The sequence below is a fragment of the Anopheles cruzii genome, chromosome 3, assembly GCF_943734635.1.
Source record: "Anopheles cruzii chromosome 3, idAnoCruzAS_RS32_06, whole genome shotgun sequence".
NCBI classification, from domain to species: Eukaryota; Metazoa; Arthropoda; class Insecta; order Diptera; family Culicidae; genus Anopheles; species Anopheles cruzii.
This window is the reverse complement of record NC_069145.1, coordinates 84149142-84168926: the sequence shown is the minus strand read 5'-3', so window position 1 is coordinate 84168926 and position 19785 is coordinate 84149142. Positions and strand designations below refer to the sequence as shown.

The window sequence follows — 19785 nt, the reverse complement described above, 5'->3', positions numbered from 1 at the left end:
TCAATTACGACTCCTGAAAGTATGCAATTTCTGCACCACGGATTGAACTCGCGGCTGTTTTTTTTTGGGGAAATCCCAAGCCACGTTTGATGAATAATATAACGAGGACTTGTTTGCTCATCAGTATGCACTGAACATAGATCTATGGGCCACAAGAATCATCAACCGAGCTGGTCGATTCCATTGCAAGATGTAATAATTCCATATTGGGTTTTGAAACGATTCCGGAACTATTTTAAAATATTACACGTCACAAGCAATTCCACGAAATCGACCGTTACCTTGAGCACATGATCTTCAGCTGCGCTCTCGCACACAGCATCCGCGGCTCGCTCGCTCGCTGAGCAAAGGCGCGAGAAAGAGATCAGTTTTTGCGCGATCGTGTAGATCCGCGGGAACACACGTGCTTGGGTGCGCATGAATCACAACTTTATGAATGAAGCGCGTATTTCTTCGAAGCGCGATCACCACTACCATCACCGCGGGCGCTGTGCTATCGCGGTGTAATTTGTAAGCCGGCGACCAAATCATCTTCTGATTTTCGATTTGACGGGTCAGTTTCGATTCGATCGCTGCGCGAACAGCATTTGCCGGGGATCCAGATGAAGATGCCGTTCAGTGAAGTGCCTCTTGTGTTGATCGGTCTTCAGTGTTGATCGGTAACGAAGGAAAACGGGTGGCAAGAACTGTGTTCACAAGTGCCAAAAAGTTATCTATTTCGCAAATGGAATATAAAACGTGCGAGGGGCGAACATCATGCATCATGACGGGGACAGCTCATGGAGTGCTAGCGAAGGTGCGAAGACAACCGAAGACCGTGATTCATCGGACGACGAGGACAGTGAGATCTATGTGCCGAAGGATCCGCTTGAGTGGGACGCAGAGCACGTGACTGCGTGGGTGCTATGGGTGTCGAAAAAATTCGAAATCTACCCGCCAATCGAGCCCGCACGGTTCCCCAAGAGTGGCCAAGAGATTTCCCAGTTTACGAAGGCCGACTTTTGGGTTTGTGGCGGCAGTAAGGCCGGCGGGGATACGCTGGCGAAACACTTTTCGCATCTGCTGCACGCTGGGACCGGTGTCGACAACCGGCAACTGGCCAGCACCGCCGAGCCAGGTAGGTGGAAGAAATCCTTTTCCATTTGCAATCCTGCTGGGCTATCGTGGCGCCAGGATCTAGTAACTGTTACCACATCCTGCTTGCCTCGTACACTTCAAATAACTCAAGATACCCTAATCCTGATAAATGACCGAAGGTTTCTAAATAATTTTCCGCCCCATCTGATAACGTACCGGCCTTCAGCATCTGACACACACACACACACTCGTTATAGCAGCGCGAAGCTGATCATTGTTTAAGCACCGCACAATCGTTCCGACGATAACACAACATTGGGTTTGCCGGCTCACCCGGAACTGCTGATGGAATGGCAAACCTGTTCTAATTAAATCCCATCAGATTACACCTTTCAAGAGCAAGGATAAATAGTGGTAATGTGGCTGAGCGGGGACGCATGCAGTGCGAAAACAATATTCGGTTTCGCACATTCGTTTCGGACGGGGGCATTAAGAAGTTAGGGCAGATAACGATGCCCATAGGTGAACAGTTCATTAATAAGCGGCAGATAAGAATTACCTTACTTTTGGTGCATTAACAGTTGCCGGCGGTCCCGAATGAAGTAATTCATAAGCAAACCAAACCACTGTCCCTGATTGATGCTACATTATGTTAATTTAAACAATAAAGTAACCTCTTAAGCCGCCGACGACATTTATATCAATTTATATCGAGACCGGTCACCGCGGGAGTCCTGCGACCCGCCCCGACTGTAACCGCCATAAGGACATTCAGGAAGGAAGTGTTTACTTCCTTCCATGTAAGCAACCATTTCCCTCTTCCGGTGGATAGAGCGGGATCGAGGGGTTTTGTGTATGTTTCCTGACTTCCGCTCTGTGACAACAATATAAGGACACCATGAGTAGGGCGAATTGCCTCACTCTCTTTCGCTCTCTCTCCGACATCCAGGAGGCATCAAATGGCGACAATTTTAAATCCCACTGAATAAATTACCCATAGAACAAACCGCAGGAGTCTAAAGTTATTGAATTTTTATAAATGTGAACTTCTTGTCGTTTGGTGTGGCCCGCAAAGCGGGCACGTACCGTTCGTGGGCCCCGACGCCAATGCTTTTGCGCCACTTGAAGAACGAGTTGAGCCGGAACGGGCGCGGAACTGGGCCTGGAGTGGACTAGCGATGAAAGGCATTTTCTTTTTCGCTTTCACCCCGTAGCTGCCGCTGATACAATCTAAATTTCCTTCTATCAACGTAACTTTCTCGCTTCGTCCTGGCGGCTAATGGCCCACGGGGAGTAGCGACGGCGTCCACACGGGTCGGGTCGGGTCGGGTCGGGTGGCGAAATCTTTTCGGATCTTCTCTTTTGTTGATTCAAGGATCAACCCCCCCTGTGGCCTGGGGTGTTGGTATGTAGTCGTGTGCTAGCGAATCGGCAGGAAAAGTTCGTCCTGCTCGAAGATTTGGAACCTGTTGGAAAGCGGACACTGGGGAGCGACGGGGTTTCTTGAAACAAAGTCGAAAAACGTAAGGCCACCGTTGTGGTGGAAAGTTGCGTTCAGTATCGTGTAAACAATTGTCGCGTCCAGTGGGGCCACGAGCAGAGCAGTGATGGCCGGCATTGATCATCATGTCACTCTCGGTCTAGACTCGTCGGCCATGTGGAGACGGCTTCCCGGAGGCTTTGCATCGGTGATGTACCCGACCACGCACCAGTACTACGGGCATCCTCATCACGGCCTTCACCCGTCCAGCCACACGCACCATCGAGCTCTACCACTTCTTTGCGGCGGTAAACTGAGTCATTTTAACGAGCCAAACTCAAGCAGATGTGAATCATTCGCTTAAGAAATCCATCGAGAGGAACTCGGGTGTCGCCAAGAAGGTGCCAAATGTTGGCGGTCCAAACTAGGCCCAAAAATTGATTACGTGTTTTCCGAGAATCGCAAATGTCCTACCAAAAACCCGTTGCCGATTTTGTATGGGTTTCGTTTTCTGTTGGCGCCAAAAGTGAGGGTAGTGTGTCTCGTGAAGGAATGTTTTTTTGTGTTACACCGATTAAAGCGTACAAAAAATAATGACTATTCCCAACCAGGAGGTGGCCGCAAGATTCGTGACTAGCTCAACACTTTGATGCTGGATAGTTTGTGATGTGTGGGTTTGCGATTTAAGTTCTTAGTTCAACATAAGTGAGAGATTTTGTGCAATTCATGAAGTTATTGTACTTACGAAGTGTCTTAGTAGTGGTTTTAGGACACAGGAAGTTTTTTAAAAATATGAACATCTTAGCCTTTTATATAGATTACTAGCATAACAATGTATAAAGTACAACTATATCATGAATCATCATTATTTTATACTTTTGCAGAACCCTACCAACTACTTAATGCAGCCTCGCACAGACTTGTATCCCAAGGTAAGTTTCGCACCTCATATGATTATTCTCTTGCCGTATAGCTCATTTGCAATTTAATTCCTTTTGGTTTGTTTGTACAGCGAATGAATCAGGGTTGCGAAATGATGTTTGAAGCTCAACAATATTTAAATTAACGATGTCTCAGAAACACGTTTGTCACAAATTTGTGTAGCCTTTTTTGGAAAGAGGAAAAGGAAGATTATTATTTTTTTAATAATAGTTAGATTAATTTTTTATCCCTGTTTTGAAAAGAGGATTTCTTTTTGGCGAATCAAAAAATAGAGGCCATACCAAAAGAGGCGGAGCTTAGCTTGGCTCATCCAATGAATGCGCGGATATGCTAAGGGCCGCTTCTACTGCTTGAATGACACAAAAAATGATATTTCAATAAGAATGATATTTGTTGATTGTGTTTTGTAATATTAAAAATATAAATGCAGTTTTTTATTAAAATTTCCCATCTCCGGTCACGTTAGGTGGACAAATTCAGCTGTGGCAATTTTTGCTCGAAATGTTGGCCGACTCCTCCAATGCCGCTTTCATCTCATGGGAAGGAACTAATGGTAAGTGGTTCTTCAGTAGATTCAAATTCCCTTGTCACCTCTTACTAAAACCCTGTAACGTGGTCATTTCATCATTTAATAGGCGAATTCAAACTAACGGACCCGGATGAGGTGGCTCGGCGGTGGGGAGAGCGAAAAGCCAAACCCAACATGAATTACGACAAGCTGAGTCGGGCCCTCAGGTGAGAGCAACTGGCCTGGCCTGGCCTCTCGGTGGCCGTCGGGTCGATTCGGGAAATGTGGCAAATTCCGGCGTGTGGCGTGTGTTTGCTTCTCGGGTTTGCGGTTACGTCTCTTCGTTCGTTCGCTTTTCTTTTGCTCGTTCCTTTTGTGCTTCTGATTTCGATATGTGCGCGAGCCCACCCAAAACAGGAAGAGCGCGGCATCCCAAGTATGCCGCGGGCCGCGTGAATCATTGCGCAAAAATCTTCGAACCATCAGCGCAGGCAGCGTGGGAATTCGAACGCACCGCTACGCGCCAATAATCAGTTCGCAGTGCTAACCGTTCTGGTCCCTTTCTTTCGCTTTCTTGCCTTCTCTGGCCGCCAGATACTATTACGATAAAAACATCATGACAAAAGTGCAGGGCAAGCGGTACACCTACAAATTTGACTTCCACGGCTTGATGGCCGCGTGCCAGGCACAGGCCCAGCTGACTGACGCCGGCACCGGCACAGCACATGCCGCCCTCTCCTGCGGCTCCTTCAACTCCAGCCCGGCGTCAACGTCCTCGATGAAATCGCAGCCAACGCAGTCGGTTTCTGCACCCTCAGCGGCCGAGACAGGGCCTTCGACAGCACAGCAGCAGCCGTTTGCCGCATCCGGCGGCAGCCCGACGGCATCTAAGTCCAGCAGCAACAACGACACAGCAAGCAGCTCTCTGTCGAACTGGCCACCGTACAGCAGTGCCACATACTGTAATCAGCTCGTTCCTTTTGGCCACGGCACCCCGTCCGGGTCGGGGTCCGTGATAGAGTCCACACTCCCGTCGGATTCCAGTCGGGTCGGTACGTTAACGTACACGGATGCCCATCTCCGCTAGCGGTCGGCCCCCCCGCCAATGACCTACTGGGCAAGTAGGTGCTACTAAGAGGTCCTTATAGAAGCTATACGATGTCGCGAGTAAGTCACACGAGCAAAGTGTCAGGCGTTCTGCTAAAAGTTCTTAGGAGTACAACTTAGTGATAGAATAAAAGTAAAAGTGAAATGTTTCCATAACCTCTGCTTAGGCGAATTGAATCGGCCACATGCGCTCCGAAAGGTGTTACTGGCGTTCCGGTTGAGAGTAGAAAATGCCGTAAGTGTCTCGTCCGACACTGGGTCACCGTTGCGACACCCTTCCCCGGGGGCGGCACTTAAACGGATTCGAGCTCAAAAACGAAACCGCCGCACGTTCCACGTTCCATTACGCGAGCGGCCGGAACAAATAGAAATAATAGCGGGAAGCGCTCCCCATCACACCGGCATAAGGTCACTGTCACTGGAGGGGCGCACGGAAGTTTCGATCGCCAGTGCCGCCGAAACAACGCCTGATCCCTTAAATACCCTTTATCGTTTTATCGCGCGATGTTCTACCCTCGGCGCAGCCGCCACGATTAATCTGGCTCCCGGTTCTCTGTTCTGTTTCGAATGCTCTCCTTCCTAGGGACGATCAGCATTATCATCATCATCATCAGTGTCATAAACACCAATAGTGTCCGATGCTCGTTTTTGCGCCACAGTCTAGCGGGGAAGAGCATTGTGTACCACTTTCAGCAAGCGCCGTAAATCAATTACCTCGTTTGAAGTGGACCTTACGCTACGAGCACAACAGAGTTCCCAGTGACTCCAGGCTCCAGACAAACAACTAAGTTGCCCCGGAGTCTTGGCTGGAGTGGATTAGATTGCAGAAAAGCGGTCCCGCTCGGTCACGCGGTCAGTTAATGTGGTCCCCTCTATTCATCGCATCTCGAAATCACGACCAATCTTAACCGGGCGACAACCCACAGCCGGGCCGGGCATTAGAAACGGCTGCCGGAGCATAATTCAGCCGATTTGCCGTTCGACGGACGGCAATGACGGCTCCGGCTGCGGCGGGACAAGGGCACGGCGGCTCTTTTATCATCGCGCGGAACCGCGCCGGGATGCTGTGAATTGTGTGTTATGTGCTTTTAATGCTTGGGCGCATAAAAACATCCTCCGGCCGAAGCCGCAGCTTAGTTGATCGCGAGCGTTCGGCGGCAGAACAGCAGTGGCCACCGTGCAGAGCCCCAGTGCCCAGAACCAGTGTGAGTCTGTGTAAGTGCGGCGGAGTGATAACACTATTAATAGTTCACCACCGATAAGGAAAGTGCAGCAGTGCCCCGTGCCTATTGCTTGTGTTCTTCTTGGGTGGATAAAAGCGTGTGCCGGAAGATGGTGAACATCGGGTTGGCGAAAGGAATTTTCCTGGCCAGCGGGCTCGTGATATTCCTTTCCTTTGGCCCAGTGGCTGGGCAAGGTAAGTGGGTTTTCTCGTGTTGTTAAGCAAAGCCCCATGGAGACAGAGACTGAATTAAAGTGTGTGGTAGGTGGTTGGAAAGATAAAACGGGTTCCGTTCCGCAAAACTATCCTTTTTTCAAATACTACGTGAAGTGTAGCCGCAAGTTTTGCTAGCCTAAATTTAAGTTAACTCCCAGGAACTGTTTGTGGTTTGTGGTTCATCCCTAGGTCGTTCGTCTACACGGACCATAGATTCCTATGCCAAGGACGGCCGTTTGAACCCTGATAGTGCAGCGTTTCGAATTTCCAAATTTAAATTAGTGATAATATGATGCTTTCCATTCTAATTGATAAAATTGACCCGAAAATATGTGCAAACAACCACCTTCTTGAGGATTTCGGGATTGCAAAAGAAAGGATCATAACGCGGTACCCGCTAAAGTGGACACAATTGTTGCCGGAACCCATTACCGCAACGATTGCCGCGCCCAAACCACGGCTAGTCGTCCGTCTTGATTGATGAATATTTATGCTCGGTGTGTGTGTGTGTGTGTGTGTGCTTGTGTGGTTGTAGATTTGAAATTTGGGAGACTTCCTCGTCCATTCATCAGCTCTGATTGGCATTAAATCCGCCGGAATAATCTTGCAACCACACCGAACAGCGGAATTACATGCTAATCCTCGGGCCGGGGTCACACTTTATTGCGTGTCAAGCGTGTTAATGCGTGGTACTGATCGGAGGTGACAAAATTGCAGGTCCCAAATGGACTCCGACTTTTGCGGACAACTTGCGCAAGGACCTCCTCACAGACTACGACCCGACGCTCCGTCCATCGCAGTACTACAACGTAACGACCGTGGAAACAGGGTTCGCACTCGTTCGACATCCGAACCGATCGGCAGCTCCAGCAGTTGCTAATCAGAGTCCTTTCTCACTTTTTTGCAGCATCACCATTACCCATGTGGAAATTAATGAGCTCAAATCAATCTTTTCGGTCTACGGCTGGATGAAATTCGTAAGTGTGTTACAAGGTGTTATTATGGTTATTTGAAACAACTGTCCAACCCCTTTGGGGTAATTAAATCGGTTCGCAGCATCGGTGATAAGTGTAGATAATTAATTCAGATCGCAAAGTAAGTTTTCCAATCCCTTGGTAATGTGTGTTTTTGAACAGGAGTGCCTAACATGCCTTGTATGCCTGCACCACTAATAGCATTCGTGTCTGGACCATGTGATGTGCATTATCAAAGATTACGTCAAACTTTACTTCTTCGGTTGCTAACATTTGCGTTCCTGCCCTTTAAGGAATGGAATGATAGCCGATTGGCTTGGGAACCGATGCTGTATGGAAACACGTCGAAGTTGTACTTGAACCAAACCGTGATTTGGACGCCGGCGGCAGAGCCTTCGAATATTCTAGTAAAGGTGACGAGTGACGGCATCCTGGAGCTAACTAATACGTTCCAAAAGCAAACTAAATGCTCCATCCAATGGCAAAGGTGGCCGTTCGATACGCAGCACTGCAAGATGCTGTTCTCTCCGTGGATAGAGTTGGAAGGCATGGAGGTGCATGTATCGCTCATGAAGGTGAGAATCCCTCGCACTGGAACTACAAGCGTTTGAAGATTAAGATAATTTTTTTGACATTCTCACAGAACAACATCGAACAGGGTACCATGTGGAGCATGAGCAGCGTTTCACTGGAAACGCACGGCTATAAAGACGAGAACGTAAGCCTGCACCTAAAAGGGACCCACTTACATTGCGTGATGAAACGAAACTCGGCAATCTACAGTAGCACGATCATTGCGCCGGCGTGTGTGCTGGTGTTAATGAATCTAATCGGTTTCTGGTTACCACCGACGTGCGGTGAAAAGCTTGTCCTAAATGCTATCAACCTGCTAGTGACGAGTATGTTTCTCATACATTTCAATGAAACCATTTCGTATTACACCAACAACACACCATCGATCGGTAAGTGGCACGGTTAGCCGTTAGATTGAGCCTCGTTTTAATGTGTGCATGTCCTTTGAAACCACCCGAAGTGCTGTTTTACAGCCAGAGTGCCTATCTGTCCTGTGGATGTCTGCTGCTAACTGTCGTCATCGAATGCATGCTTAAGAATAAGTCCAAAGTGCCCGTTCATCCGGTGGTTAAGAAGATCATTTCGATCGAAGCGATTCTTTGCATGATCACGACTGACAAGAAGCGTTACGTAAGGCCATTGGATCTCAGAGTTTCCGGCAAACAAAATAAAACCATCAACTTGTGTACTTCCAGCAAAACAACAATGAAGTGTGTGAAACCCTTGAGGAACCAATTGTGGAACAGTCGGGCAACGATTTGGAGGAAGTTCACAGCACCGTGCCGAGTGCTACAAATACCGAACAAGACTGGTTGCTGTTTGCGACTTTACTGACACGCGTGGCATTTATAATTTATGTCATTTTATTTTTTGTTATGATACTCTGCCACTTTTGAGAGAAATTGTTTTACGGAAAATTAGTTGAATAAACAGTACTTACTACAGCATATTCCAATCACTAGGGAAGCGAGTTATTGGGCGCGTTTAAGCTCCGTAGCATTAGTCCTACACTCTACCCGTGTCGTTTAGTAATAAAAAATTGTTCCTTTCTAACAGACCTGGAATGACCCCAAGCTCACCTGGGACCCAGCACAGTATGGAAATCTGGACGTAATTAGAATGGACCCGACCATCGTCTGGCGACCGGATGTTATGCTGTACAATAATGCCGGCGGTTCCGATAATCACCATTACGGAGATACGAACGTTTTGGTTTACAATACTGGCAAAGTGTTGTGGGTTCCCCCGACCGAGTTTCACTCGTTCTGCGAGCTGAACATGCGGATGTGGCCGTTCGACTACCAAAAGTGTATGATAAAGATCGGCTCCTGGACGTTCGATGGGTTCAGGCTAAACCTGACCATTTCCGGCGAACCGGAGGTGAGTACCAAATCTTGGCAAGTTGGCGCAATGCAACGGTATCACAGGTTGGTTTCTGTATTTTAGCGTCACATAATGCTGAAGAACTCGGAATGGAAAATAGTTGGAAAGGTAGTGTCCGAGCGACATGACACATACTACGCCTGCTGCAAGGAGCCCTACCCCGATATAACGTACAACGTGACTCTGCAACGCCATTCCGATACTCACCGCAATATCGTTGTGATTCCTGCCTTGGTTATCATGATTCTGGCGCTTTCCGTGTTCTGGCTGCCGCTGCAGTCCGGGGAACGCATCGTAATGAACGGAGTTATCTCGCTAATGATAACGATATTTTTGGTCTATTTTGCTCAACTGTTGCCAGCCATTTCCGGCCACACGCCCCTGATTGTAATATTCTTTAGCAACACACTTTTGCTCACCGCGTTCAGTACAATCGTCAGTGTTGTCGTGTTGAATACGGCCAAATCCAAGCACGAGTCGAGTCTCCCGGCCCTCTGGAAACGAATTGCATCAGCCGTCGGTCCGTTTGTAGGAGTAGGAAGCAAACATTTCCGGTTCACCGACAAAGGAAACGTGGCCATCGAGAGCAACGCCAATCACGAATGGGTAAAGTTTGGATTGGTGCTGAACCGTTTGTCTTTCGTTGTTTATTGCGTGGTTTTTGTCATCTGTGCCGCTTACAACCTTTGAACAGTTGTTTCAAAGTTACTCTACAAAGCGAGCTCGATCAGATGTAATCGATTTTTTATGAGTTTATCCAATAACACGTCATAATAAAGACACCAAAGCCGCATAAAGCCTATTATTGAATTTTACACATGTTGAGACAGTTAAAATCCGAACTCTTCATCAACTTGAGTACCACTTAAAGGTGATTAAATATAAAATGTCTCGTTCTCTATAAAAGGTTTCTTATAAAAGGTCTATTCCGAGTTCTGATTGATTGCTCAGGACCAACACCGCTAAAGCAGTCCCCAGATCCAGGACCTTCACTTGCGGCGGCAACCAACTGGTGTTCCCCATAACTAGTTTGGAGCAATTGAAACGGAAAAAAGGAAAAACCTTCACAGTTGTTCACAATTCTAATCAACATTATTCAAATCGCATGGTCTCAAGGCATCACGCGGATTTGGATCTACTGAGAGCTTGCCCTAACAGATATTACTTTTATTACTTTTATTTACTACTTTTTACTTAGTTAAAACTATTTGAATGCGAACTATGAGTTCGTTCAGTTCGATCCTTTCAGATTTTCTTACGTGATCTGTGATCGCAATAACGAATTCAATAAAAGAGAAAAGAAATTTTACAAATCGATTTCCTTTTGATTTTTTTTAAACTATCAGCTCGTGTTGATAAAAGTTTAATTTGAAGAGTTTAATGTTAAAAATTCGGATCCTCTTATTTATTTACTTATCTTATTTACTTTTACTTGCTTTTTTACTTTATTATTATTTTTTTTATTTTTTCTATTATTATTATTTCTGCGAATTTTTTACTGAGGCTGCGAATAATTCGATCTAGATCTCAGATTTCTAGATCTCCTCCCAGCGTTGATCTAGATCTACGGGAGACGTCAGAAAACTGTCATTATCATCATCATCATCATGATTCATCGCCGAAATTGATGGCTTTCACACAACTTTCTTTAAACAAAACAGATGGCCAGCGAGTGTAGACATTCTAAAACCTGGTCTGTTATCTAATATGCTTGAGAAAAAGGCCCGTCCTGGGTACAAGAAAATAATCAAAAACTTCGCCAAAACGTTGTTCGTAATTGAGGCTGTTCTATTTGGCTTTTCGTACGCGGGCTGGTACCGATTGAACACGAACCGAGGTGAGTGTGGGAGGAAAACCATCCTCGTTGGGATGGTCCAGGCGGCAATAATGCATTTGGTCCCCATTATCCTAAACAGAATTCCGATACTACATCAAGGAGAACTACCCGAGCGTGCTGGAAGCGTACTATCAGATTGGGGAAACCTTTAGCGGCGACAAGGCCATCCGAGCGTACGACGAAAGTATCTGGCAGCAAGAGCAGCATACGAAGAACACCAAGAATCACAATCAGTAAGCAATGTACGTTTGGATCAAATCCGCAGCCTACTTAGTCGTTTTTGGTGGTCTCGGATACGTGCTGCTGGAACTGACCAAACCGAGCGAAGACAAATTGAAACAACTGCGCTACTCTACGAACGCGGAAGAAAAAAGTAAGAAAGCACTGTTCATGAAGAAGCTTGAGGACGCGAGTAAGGACGAACCAATCTACTTGAAGAAGAAGACCGATCAATAGCCCAACGGCAGTGGCGCGATGGACGATTTAATCGATAATGGGATGCTCGTCGGGAAGGAGAAAATTACCGAAATTCTTAACCGCAGGCACAAAGAGCGCGAGGTGCAAATCCAAGCAGCGAAACTGGAACGACAGAAAGACTCGGAATGCACTGAAGCGCTGCAGTATTTTGAGACCTCGTTCGAGGAAAAGGCGGCACAGATTCGCAACACACTGGCATCGATCGCCGGCAGTGACCGGAAGGCGGAAATGTTTGCCGACACTCAGAACGACATTTACGATCTGCAGCGATACCTTTCGTCATCGACCTTCTTCCTGAACGAGTACCATATCAAAGTTTGCCAGAACACGATCAACGAGCTGGGTAAACAGTTGGACACACTGCGCAACGAGTTGATGCCGAAGAAAAAGTTTGGCTTCAAGACGAAGAAAATTGTAAAAATGATCAACGAAAAAGAAGGCATCGGCAGCGAGGACAAGCAATCGAAACAGTCTGTGGGAAGTTCCTGCGAGGATCACATCAAGTGGACGTTTTCTAGCCGAACGAACCAATGCATTGAACTTCCGGTTGCGCTGGTGAACGATCAGACGGTGACGGCATCCAGACTGAAAAACTGTCTTATTCGCATCGCAGGCCACCCGGGGTCGCTGCAGTTTGCGCAACTGGAAAACTGTCTGGTCATATGCGGCCCAACGGCAAGATCGATATTTCTCGACGATTGTGTCGAATGCAAGTTTGTCGTTGCCTGTCAACAGTTGCGCTGCCACCGGTCCCGCACCTGCGACCTGTATCTGAACGTCACGTCCCGTGCAATCATTGAGGATTGTAAGGGCATACGAGTGGCCAAATACAACTACCATTACCAGGGCATCGAGGAGGATTTTAAGCAATCCGGACTGGACCTTTCCAGTAACAATTGGAACGTGCTAGACGACTTCAATTGGCTGTCGACCGACAAACCTTCCCCGAATTGGGAGCTTCTGCCCAACGCGAACATAATCCCCGACTGGAGTTCTTACATCCGCAGCTTTTCGCACAAACACAGTCTCGCCAGTGTGGATAACTGAATAAAATGCTTGTTCTAGTGTTTTCGTTTAAGAGTACTGCTGTTGCATTATTCAGGAATTGATGTTGACATTCTCGCTCGGAAGGTGCTCTCTCTACGTTCCGGTTACAAAATGGGCGCTACGCCGTTTAGACCTCGTAGCCGACCAGGTGGCGTTTGCCGATGCACTCGCCGGCGTAGAACCAGAAGCACACTTCCATCGTGATCAGCGTGTTCAGCCAGGCTTCGCGAACGGTCAGATTCTTCCAGGCTCCGGTACGCGCTCCCGACACGATGCGAGCAATGCCGTCACGGATGGCAGGGATGTCGCCAGGGGACGGAGGCGTCAGCTCGACTTTGGCGTACTTCATGAACACGTTCAGCTTCGGACGAGCCTGGGCCATGAGGGCTGCGTATCGGAATAGGAGCGTTATTGCCGGTTATGATTATGGAAAAATTATGTAACCCTTTTGGCTAAGTTTATCGCCAGCATCGGTCGGAAGTGATGCGCGGCGTATCATACTCACTCGAAACCAACGAAGATCCTTTGTTTGCCAGCGAAGCCATTGTAAATTCTCTGCAAAATGGAGCAATCAGACGCAAGGTTATTTTTCGATGCCAATGGCGAATGGTAATATTTTGCAAACCTGTGAAGCGCTGCTGCAAACGAAATTTGCTGTCGGATCAATTTCCTTGTCGGATCGTAGCTACGCACTTTGACAGCCCCTTTGACAGTCGAGCCCGGCGAAAAATACACAATGTTTACGACCGCCATTGGACCCGGCAAGTTGCTTTCTTTCGGTAGCGAGTGTAAAGTGTAAAATATTAGTGCCGACAAAATGCCACCACGAAGACCTCAATCTCAGTCGCAAAGCCAGCTCCAGACCAGCCAAGAAAACCAGTCCAGTTCTCCTGATTCGCAAGCGACACAAAATAATACACATCTCATAAACCAACTGGTCAAGGCAATTCTTAATTTGTCCTGCAACAAAGCGATCATGAAGCGAGCAGACATCATAAAAATGGCGCTTAAGGGGAATGGGCGTATGTTTGGTAAACTGTTCAACGAAGTAAACGATTTGCTTAAAGAGGTACGGCGAACACGCAAGGCGTTGTACAGCTCTTTCATCGACGTTTTCTTTTGGTTTCAGGTGTACGGATACGAGCTGATTGAGGTGGATAAGAACAAAAACTTGATCCTCTGTTCTACCATTGCGCCCGCTTCGATGTTCGACTTGAACGAAAACTATCGGAAAAGCTACACGTTCCTTTATCTCATTCTGGGCTACATTTTCATGAAGAGCGGTTCTGTACCCGAAACACTTCTGTGGGAATTCCTACAGAAGGTTGGTATCGTGCGGGGCGAAGACCATCCTTACTACGGTGAACCGGAAAAATTATTTGAAACGTTCCTCAAGCAAGCCTATTTGGCGCGGACAAAACAAACAATAGAGTCCTTCAACGACGATTTCATATGCATTACCTGGGGTGTTCGCGCGCAGCATGAGGTTTCCAAGAAGCAAGTCTTGGATTCATTGTGCACAACGATGAATCGCAATCCTATGGATTTCAAATCGCAGTACATCGAAGCCGAGGGGCTGGTCTCTCCGCCTCTCCCTGAGAGCACTTCATTCAGTGAATATGTAGGAGGAAGTGATTTTGTTGAAGAGCACGTTGAAACGGTACAAAATACCGTTGAAATGTTGGAAGATAGCGCTCAATTTTTTGGAGATGACGAAGCTATTGAAGCTAGTGAAGCTAGTGAAAGTAATGAAAATCTTTAAGAAAATAAAGCACAGTATGTTTTTCTGATATACCATCTACCTGACCGAAACTTGCGGCGCATTGTTAATTTGATAGATTAGTAATTAATTTGATTCGGCGGTAACTTTCAGCGCTCCCCCTTTCTACTAATTCTCAGTACTGTCAACGTTGGACCGGCCCCCACCGGAATCGTGAAGTGTCTATTTTTGTTGTGCATCACGTACCAAAACAATGTTATCGCTGGAAAATCCTGCCCTCGCTTCTTAATAATTTTCTTATCATCTCACTTCGACCTTGGTTGGTTGGTGGACATAAAAGAAGAATGATTAGAAGAATTCGAGTTCAGTCGACGAGTGAACGAGAAAGTGAACGGGTTAAAGCTCAACTATTGTTTTTCGTGCAACACTTTTAAACGTCATCCAAAGCAACAGTGATTGTTAGTGTTTGTTTTAGTAGATCGTTTAGGCTGGCACTAACATAAGGGGCGTTGGAAAATATTAACAAAAAGCAACAAACATTTGGCCCGGGGCTGAAAATGAATAACAACATCAACGGCACCGTAGATGGGCATAGTACGGTAGAATATACGTCATTAGGTGAGCGCGCTACGAGGGTGGTCTAAACACCGAGTGAATCATCCGAACTGTTTTTTTTTGCAGATGCATCCGTGAAAGAGCTGATCGAGGCGGCGATCAAAGTCCGCAACAACGCCTATTGTCCCTATAGCAACTTTCCAGTGGGCGCAGCCTTGCGAACCGTTTCCGGGGAAATCATAACCGGATGCAACGTGGAGAATGGCACCTTCGGTCCCAGCGTTTGTGCCGAACGGACGGCAGTTTGCAAAGCAATCAGTGAGGGCCATCGTGAAGTAATGTTCTAAAATGTGTCCGTTTTGTGCGTGCAACACGTTAATCTTGTGGCTTGTGTTTGTTTTCCTTTGCAGTTTACAGCCGTAGCTGTTGCCGCTTTCCAAGAATCGGAATTTACAGCCCCATGCGGAACCTGTCGCCAAACACTGGCCGAGTTCAGTGCCAAAGATGTCCCAATTTATCTAGTCAAACCATCTCCCGTGCGGGTGATGGTAACATCTCTGTTTAAGCTGTTGCCCCACGCCTTTTCGCCCACCTTTCTGACCAAGTAACGCACGCGAATGGTTTAAAAATATCATATAGCGAGATATGATAAAAATCGGTTCCATCACTTAATGAGGGCGTGGCGTGTGTTCACTGGCGATTACTAATCTCAGGCTGTAGAGGTTTCGTCTCACCAAAGGTTTTTTTTACCATAAAGTTTCCTTCTGCAACACAATTCTAAACCGAGTAAAATGATAATCCTTTTTTGTACGGTTCACCTTGCGAAGGTCGCAGCTGGCGCTTTATTGCATCACTCCAATAGCGCTTTATCTGTGACGTCACGCTCCTTCAAAAATTTCAGCTGATCGAGATATTCGGTGTAAATGCGTTGCCACTTTGTTTGCATTTTCAAGTGGTTCAGAACGTCCTCCATGAACACATGTTTCGAAATGCCGAGCACGGACGGGTCAGTGTCGTCGCTCATTCGTGCGTCCAAGCTCTGCGTAGCCCCCAGCAGCTCGTCCAGCACCTGGCGAATCTTGTCTTCGCTACCGTTGAGCGCTAATTGGAAACCCAACATCGAGTACCAGTACTTTAGCTCGACGGGCGAGCTGATCATTTCACATATTTTGATTTGATTTTCAATAAATGAAATCGCTGCTGGTGTTTGCCACGTTGCTGAGTGTCTGCAACGAGGATCGAGAGGAAGTGGGTTATGATCGAATTCGAGGACCGCAGTGCGAATAGGATAGATAAACATACAATTCGGCAAAACTGTTTGTCTTCGGTCCCGAAAAGTTGCCATACGATTGGATCGTCGACAGTGGGTACACTTTCATGTTTCGCACGGGCGTGTTTGCCTTGTTACCGATCAATCCGTGGCGCATGATCGGATCGGAAGAGTTGATCAACATCCAGCTGTCAAGCTTACGGCAGTAACAGTACGATGATCCGTTGGCAAGCACGATAAACGGCATTCCCTGGTCAGATAAATGCAGCACCGTCACAAAACCTTTGGTGGAAAAGCATCATGTTTTAAGTATCATGAAATATTGTCACAGCAAGGCACGGCATACGTACTTCCGCTCATAATATCCGAACAGTTCGTTGAGAGGTAGACAGCTTTATCGGCCACATTCCAGATGCGCAACATACCGCTTTCGGTTACCACGGCAACTAATTTGCAATTGGAGCTCTATAAAACAGTGATTGCAGTTGTGCATTAGAGTAGGCCATCTGGTGAATTCTCGGACAGGGGATTACTTACAAATGCGCTCTGCACAGCCGGACTCGATAGGCTGATGACCGGAAAAATTGGTGTTCCCGTTTTTATGTCCAACAAACGGATCGTGTAATCCTGGCTGCATACGATTGCGTATTTGGCACTAACTGCGAAACATACCACTGGCGAACCGACAACCGTTTCCCAGATTTTCCTCTCCGTACGTTGCGCGTTTACGGTGAGGCCGGCCACGCGGCACAGAGTACCGTAAGATGTTTTGACTGAATTGTTCTGTATCTGAACCCTCACTTCACCGAAGGCTTTGAAGGAGCTGCCTTGGATGACGGTAGCCTTGCCAGTGGCGTACGTTGGCAGACGCGTCCGTTCGACCAGCTTTTGGCTTGGTGTTGGCGCCAGCGATACTGTCGCCGTCACCGATTGTTCTGCTACGAGAGTCATTGGCTCGGCCTTCAGAGGGGCCACGGTAACGGGCATTTTCTTCAGTCTATTGTCCAATTTGCAGGTAGGCTCGAGGCTCGTTTCGAGTGTGCTTGTGACCGTTAGCTGGCTGGAGTCGTCACTAACCAGGGGCTTACAATCGACGCTCGGCATACTTTCGCTCGATTTGCTACCGAATTGGATCGTCGGTGAAAAGTTGTTCGCACCCGAAGCCGGTCCGTTATCGTCGTTCAACGGTATGAAAATGGGCGTTATGCGACGCTTTCCGTCGGCTGTTTTTGTCTCAATCTGCTTCAGTATGGGTGCGTGAACCGAAGACGAAGACTTTATGGGAACCGCATTTTGTGACTGTATGGTGCTGCCCGTAGTGGCAGCGTAATTTGAGGTTTTCGATTCGTCTTTTTTAGCTCCCTGGGCCGGCTGGGGCACCAGTGTCGGTGGTACTAGGTTACTTTTTGAGACATTTAGAAAATCGGAATTCTCTACAATCATCTCCTTTTCTGCCTGCACCGCCAGATCGAAGTTTGCATTTTTGCCATACATTCGTTGGTAGAGAATGTTTTTGTCCTCCTCCGAAAGCGGTGTACCAAGCTCTTGGGCAGTGAACTGCAGACACGCGATGTGGCCATCGCCGCTGCACGCCAGTAGCGTGTAGCCATCGTGGCTCCACGAGAGATCGAGAATTGAATCCTGAAACAGATCGTGGATCACAACGAGCGGTCTCTGGAGGGCCGTGAGCCAAATCGACAGACTCCGGTCCCGTGCTCCAACCGCTAGGCAGCAGTACTGCTGAAGTTTGTTCGTTTTGGGCGCCATCCGTTTCAGGATGGAATTGTGAAATCGCACGCAGGTAACCGCCTTCCGATGGCCGACAAAGTCTTTATCGCACTTCCATCCGTCACGCTCGATTATTTGGGCCGTGGGACCACCGCCGTTCATTGCGTGCGCCGAAACCAGATACTGTCCGTCCGGTGACCACGATAGGCGCAGGATGTGAGTGGTACCACCGCATTCCTCGAACGGTTCCGTAATGGTTTTAAAACAACTCCAGTCGGTAGTTTTCCACACCTTCAGAGACCGGTCGTCGCTTTGGGATGCCACAAACTTCCCCACCGGATCCCATGTTACGCCCTTTACCAGGCCGGTGTGTCCTTTCAGTACGTGCACGATTTTCGGAAAATGTTGTGCATCCCAAATAATGATCGTGTTGTCCACGCTGCAACTAGCAATCCAACGATCTTGGGGAGACCACGCCAAATCCAGCACGTCGCCCGCGTGGCCTCGCAGCGTGTTTATGCATCGCCAGTGTTCGACGGATTTTCCGCTACTTCCGAACGCACCGATACCACCGCTTCCGCCGACGGTTTTCTTCCATATCATTACGAGCTTATCGTCGCCACCGGATGCCAGCATAAGACCGTTGGCTGACCAGCGGACGCAGTTAACGCACGCCAAATGGTTATCCATTTGGCACAGGATCCGCGGTACGTTCTGGTTTGCCTCCGCTTCATCGCTCAGCACCGGCGCCATGTTCCAGATGACAACACGCCCCGAATCGCATCCTTGGCCACCGGTCGCAAACCGCTCTCCGCTCGGATGGATGTCGATAGAAAAAATGGACTTTTCTGAAAAGAGTTAGCGTTTCGACGGTTAGCGATGGGTTGGCGAACAATGGGAGCCGGCCGTTCCCACCATCGTGATGCACCCAGCTTGGCTGTAGAATCTTCATTCTCGTATTTTGTACACTGCGCGCGATCCTAAATTTTCATATTTTTGAGGGGCTTTTTAAACACACAAATCACCACCGATTGCTTATCGAACGCCTCGCGTGTTGTGCGATTGTTATTCCACTCAAAAGAAATGGTCGCATACGCTTAGAAACAATCTATTAGCAGAAAGAAAGCTTTCGGATCCGTTCCGGAACTCAAGAATTTGCAGATGCCGAAAAGTTTGGTTTCTATCGACAGCGCGCCCTTCCGTGGCTGTCGTTATGACGCAAGACTCAGTTCTCTCGACATTCGACACAGCAGTCCCTGCTCAGACTAAACAAACTCAAAGAGTCCTAGCAAACGAACGAACTTCAACTGCGCACAGACAACTTGGTTCGGTGTTTTCAGTGCAAAAATCTCTACGATTTTGCTGACTGTTTAAAAAGCGCCGGAAATCGTTCTATGAAAGGTTTTATCTAATTTTATCAGCTTCATTTTAAAATGTTTATAATATTTGCAATAGCCTTTGTGCAAGTTAAAAAAGCCGCATCGGTAATTTTGTGACCCTCAGCAACCCGACGCCACTGATCCAGCTGATGCTGTCAATGGCGCAAGATGACGTTCGGAGAGTTTAACAACGTTATCAAAACACGGTGCGTTCGCAACTTTCCTTCTTTCTGGGCATAATTAAATCTCTACCGTGATGCGTGGATAATTGCGAACGAGTGAGATCGGTC

General features: G+C 47.6%; 9 protein-coding genes across 9 annotated transcripts; 7 read left to right on the top strand and 2 right to left on the bottom strand.

Annotated features, from left to right (window-relative positions):
- Nucleotides 1-756: 756 nt before the first annotated feature.
- LOC128271168 (DNA-binding protein D-ETS-6-like) lies at nucleotides 757-5094 on the top strand. The gene is made up of 5 exons (XM_053008609.1): nucleotides 757-1117; nucleotides 3442-3489; nucleotides 3966-4052; nucleotides 4135-4234; nucleotides 4602-5094. The coding sequence occupies exons 1-5, from the start codon at nucleotides 757-759 to the stop codon at nucleotides 5092-5094; spliced, it is 1089 nt and encodes a 362-aa protein (XP_052864569.1).
- A 1168-nt stretch (nucleotides 5095-6262) lies between these two features.
- Nucleotides 6263-10273, top strand: LOC128274374 (neuronal acetylcholine receptor subunit alpha-7-like). The gene is made up of 5 exons (XM_053012553.1): nucleotides 6263-6531; nucleotides 7270-7381; nucleotides 7460-7529; nucleotides 9156-9479; nucleotides 9546-10273. The coding sequence occupies exons 1-5, from the start codon at nucleotides 6447-6449 to the stop codon at nucleotides 10170-10172; spliced, it is 1218 nt and encodes a 405-aa protein (XP_052868513.1). The 5' UTR covers nucleotides 6263-6446; the 3' UTR covers nucleotides 10173-10273.
- An 844-nt stretch (nucleotides 10274-11117) lies between these two features.
- Nucleotides 11118-11556, top strand: LOC128274863 (uncharacterized). The gene is made up of 2 exons (XM_053013194.1): nucleotides 11118-11319; nucleotides 11399-11556. The coding sequence occupies exons 1-2, from the start codon at nucleotides 11190-11192 to the stop codon at nucleotides 11554-11556; spliced, it is 288 nt and encodes a 95-aa protein (XP_052869154.1). The 5' UTR covers nucleotides 11118-11189.
- Nucleotides 11557-11559: 3 nt separating this feature from the next.
- Nucleotides 11560-11775, top strand: LOC128274865 (uncharacterized). The gene has a single exon (XM_053013195.1). The coding sequence runs from the start codon at nucleotides 11560-11562 to the stop codon at nucleotides 11773-11775; it is 216 nt and encodes a 71-aa protein (XP_052869155.1).
- An 18-nt stretch (nucleotides 11776-11793) lies between these two features.
- LOC128274861 (tubulin-specific chaperone C) lies at nucleotides 11794-12868 on the top strand. The gene has a single exon (XM_053013192.1). The coding sequence runs from the start codon at nucleotides 11794-11796 to the stop codon at nucleotides 12841-12843; it is 1050 nt and encodes a 349-aa protein (XP_052869152.1). The 3' UTR covers nucleotides 12844-12868.
- LOC128274862 (ATP synthase subunit g, mitochondrial) lies at nucleotides 12851-13511 on the bottom strand. Its single transcript, XM_053013193.1, has 3 exons — nucleotides 13469-13511; nucleotides 13349-13398; nucleotides 12851-13230 (listed from the first exon to the last, which is right to left on the bottom strand). Exons 2-3 carry the CDS (start codon nucleotides 13386-13388, stop codon nucleotides 12971-12973), a joined length of 300 nt encoding a protein of 99 aa, XP_052869153.1. The 5' UTR covers nucleotides 13389-13398; nucleotides 13469-13511; the 3' UTR covers nucleotides 12851-12970.
- A 101-nt stretch (nucleotides 13512-13612) lies between these two features.
- Nucleotides 13613-14617, top strand: LOC128273469 (non-structural maintenance of chromosomes element 3 homolog). The gene is made up of 2 exons (XM_053011436.1): nucleotides 13613-13912; nucleotides 13973-14617. Exons 1-2 carry the CDS (start codon nucleotides 13661-13663, stop codon nucleotides 14603-14605), a joined length of 885 nt encoding a protein of 294 aa, XP_052867396.1. The 5' UTR covers nucleotides 13613-13660; the 3' UTR covers nucleotides 14606-14617.
- A 326-nt stretch (nucleotides 14618-14943) lies between these two features.
- Nucleotides 14944-15887, top strand: LOC128272911 (cytidine deaminase-like). Its single transcript, XM_053010796.1, has 3 exons — nucleotides 14944-15181; nucleotides 15245-15453; nucleotides 15529-15887. Exons 1-3 carry the CDS (start codon nucleotides 15121-15123, stop codon nucleotides 15724-15726), a joined length of 468 nt encoding a protein of 155 aa, XP_052866756.1. The 5' UTR covers nucleotides 14944-15120; the 3' UTR covers nucleotides 15727-15887.
- Nucleotides 15888-15968: 81 nt separating this feature from the next.
- On the bottom strand, nucleotides 15969-19068 carry LOC128273336 (protein HIRA homolog). Its single transcript, XM_053011277.1, has 5 exons — nucleotides 19032-19068; nucleotides 16926-18964; nucleotides 16739-16853; nucleotides 16421-16670; nucleotides 15969-16344 (listed from the first exon to the last, which is right to left on the bottom strand). The coding sequence occupies exons 1-5, from the start codon at nucleotides 19066-19068 to the stop codon at nucleotides 15969-15971; spliced, it is 2817 nt and encodes a 938-aa protein (XP_052867237.1).
- Nucleotides 19069-19785: the final 717 nt, after the last annotated feature.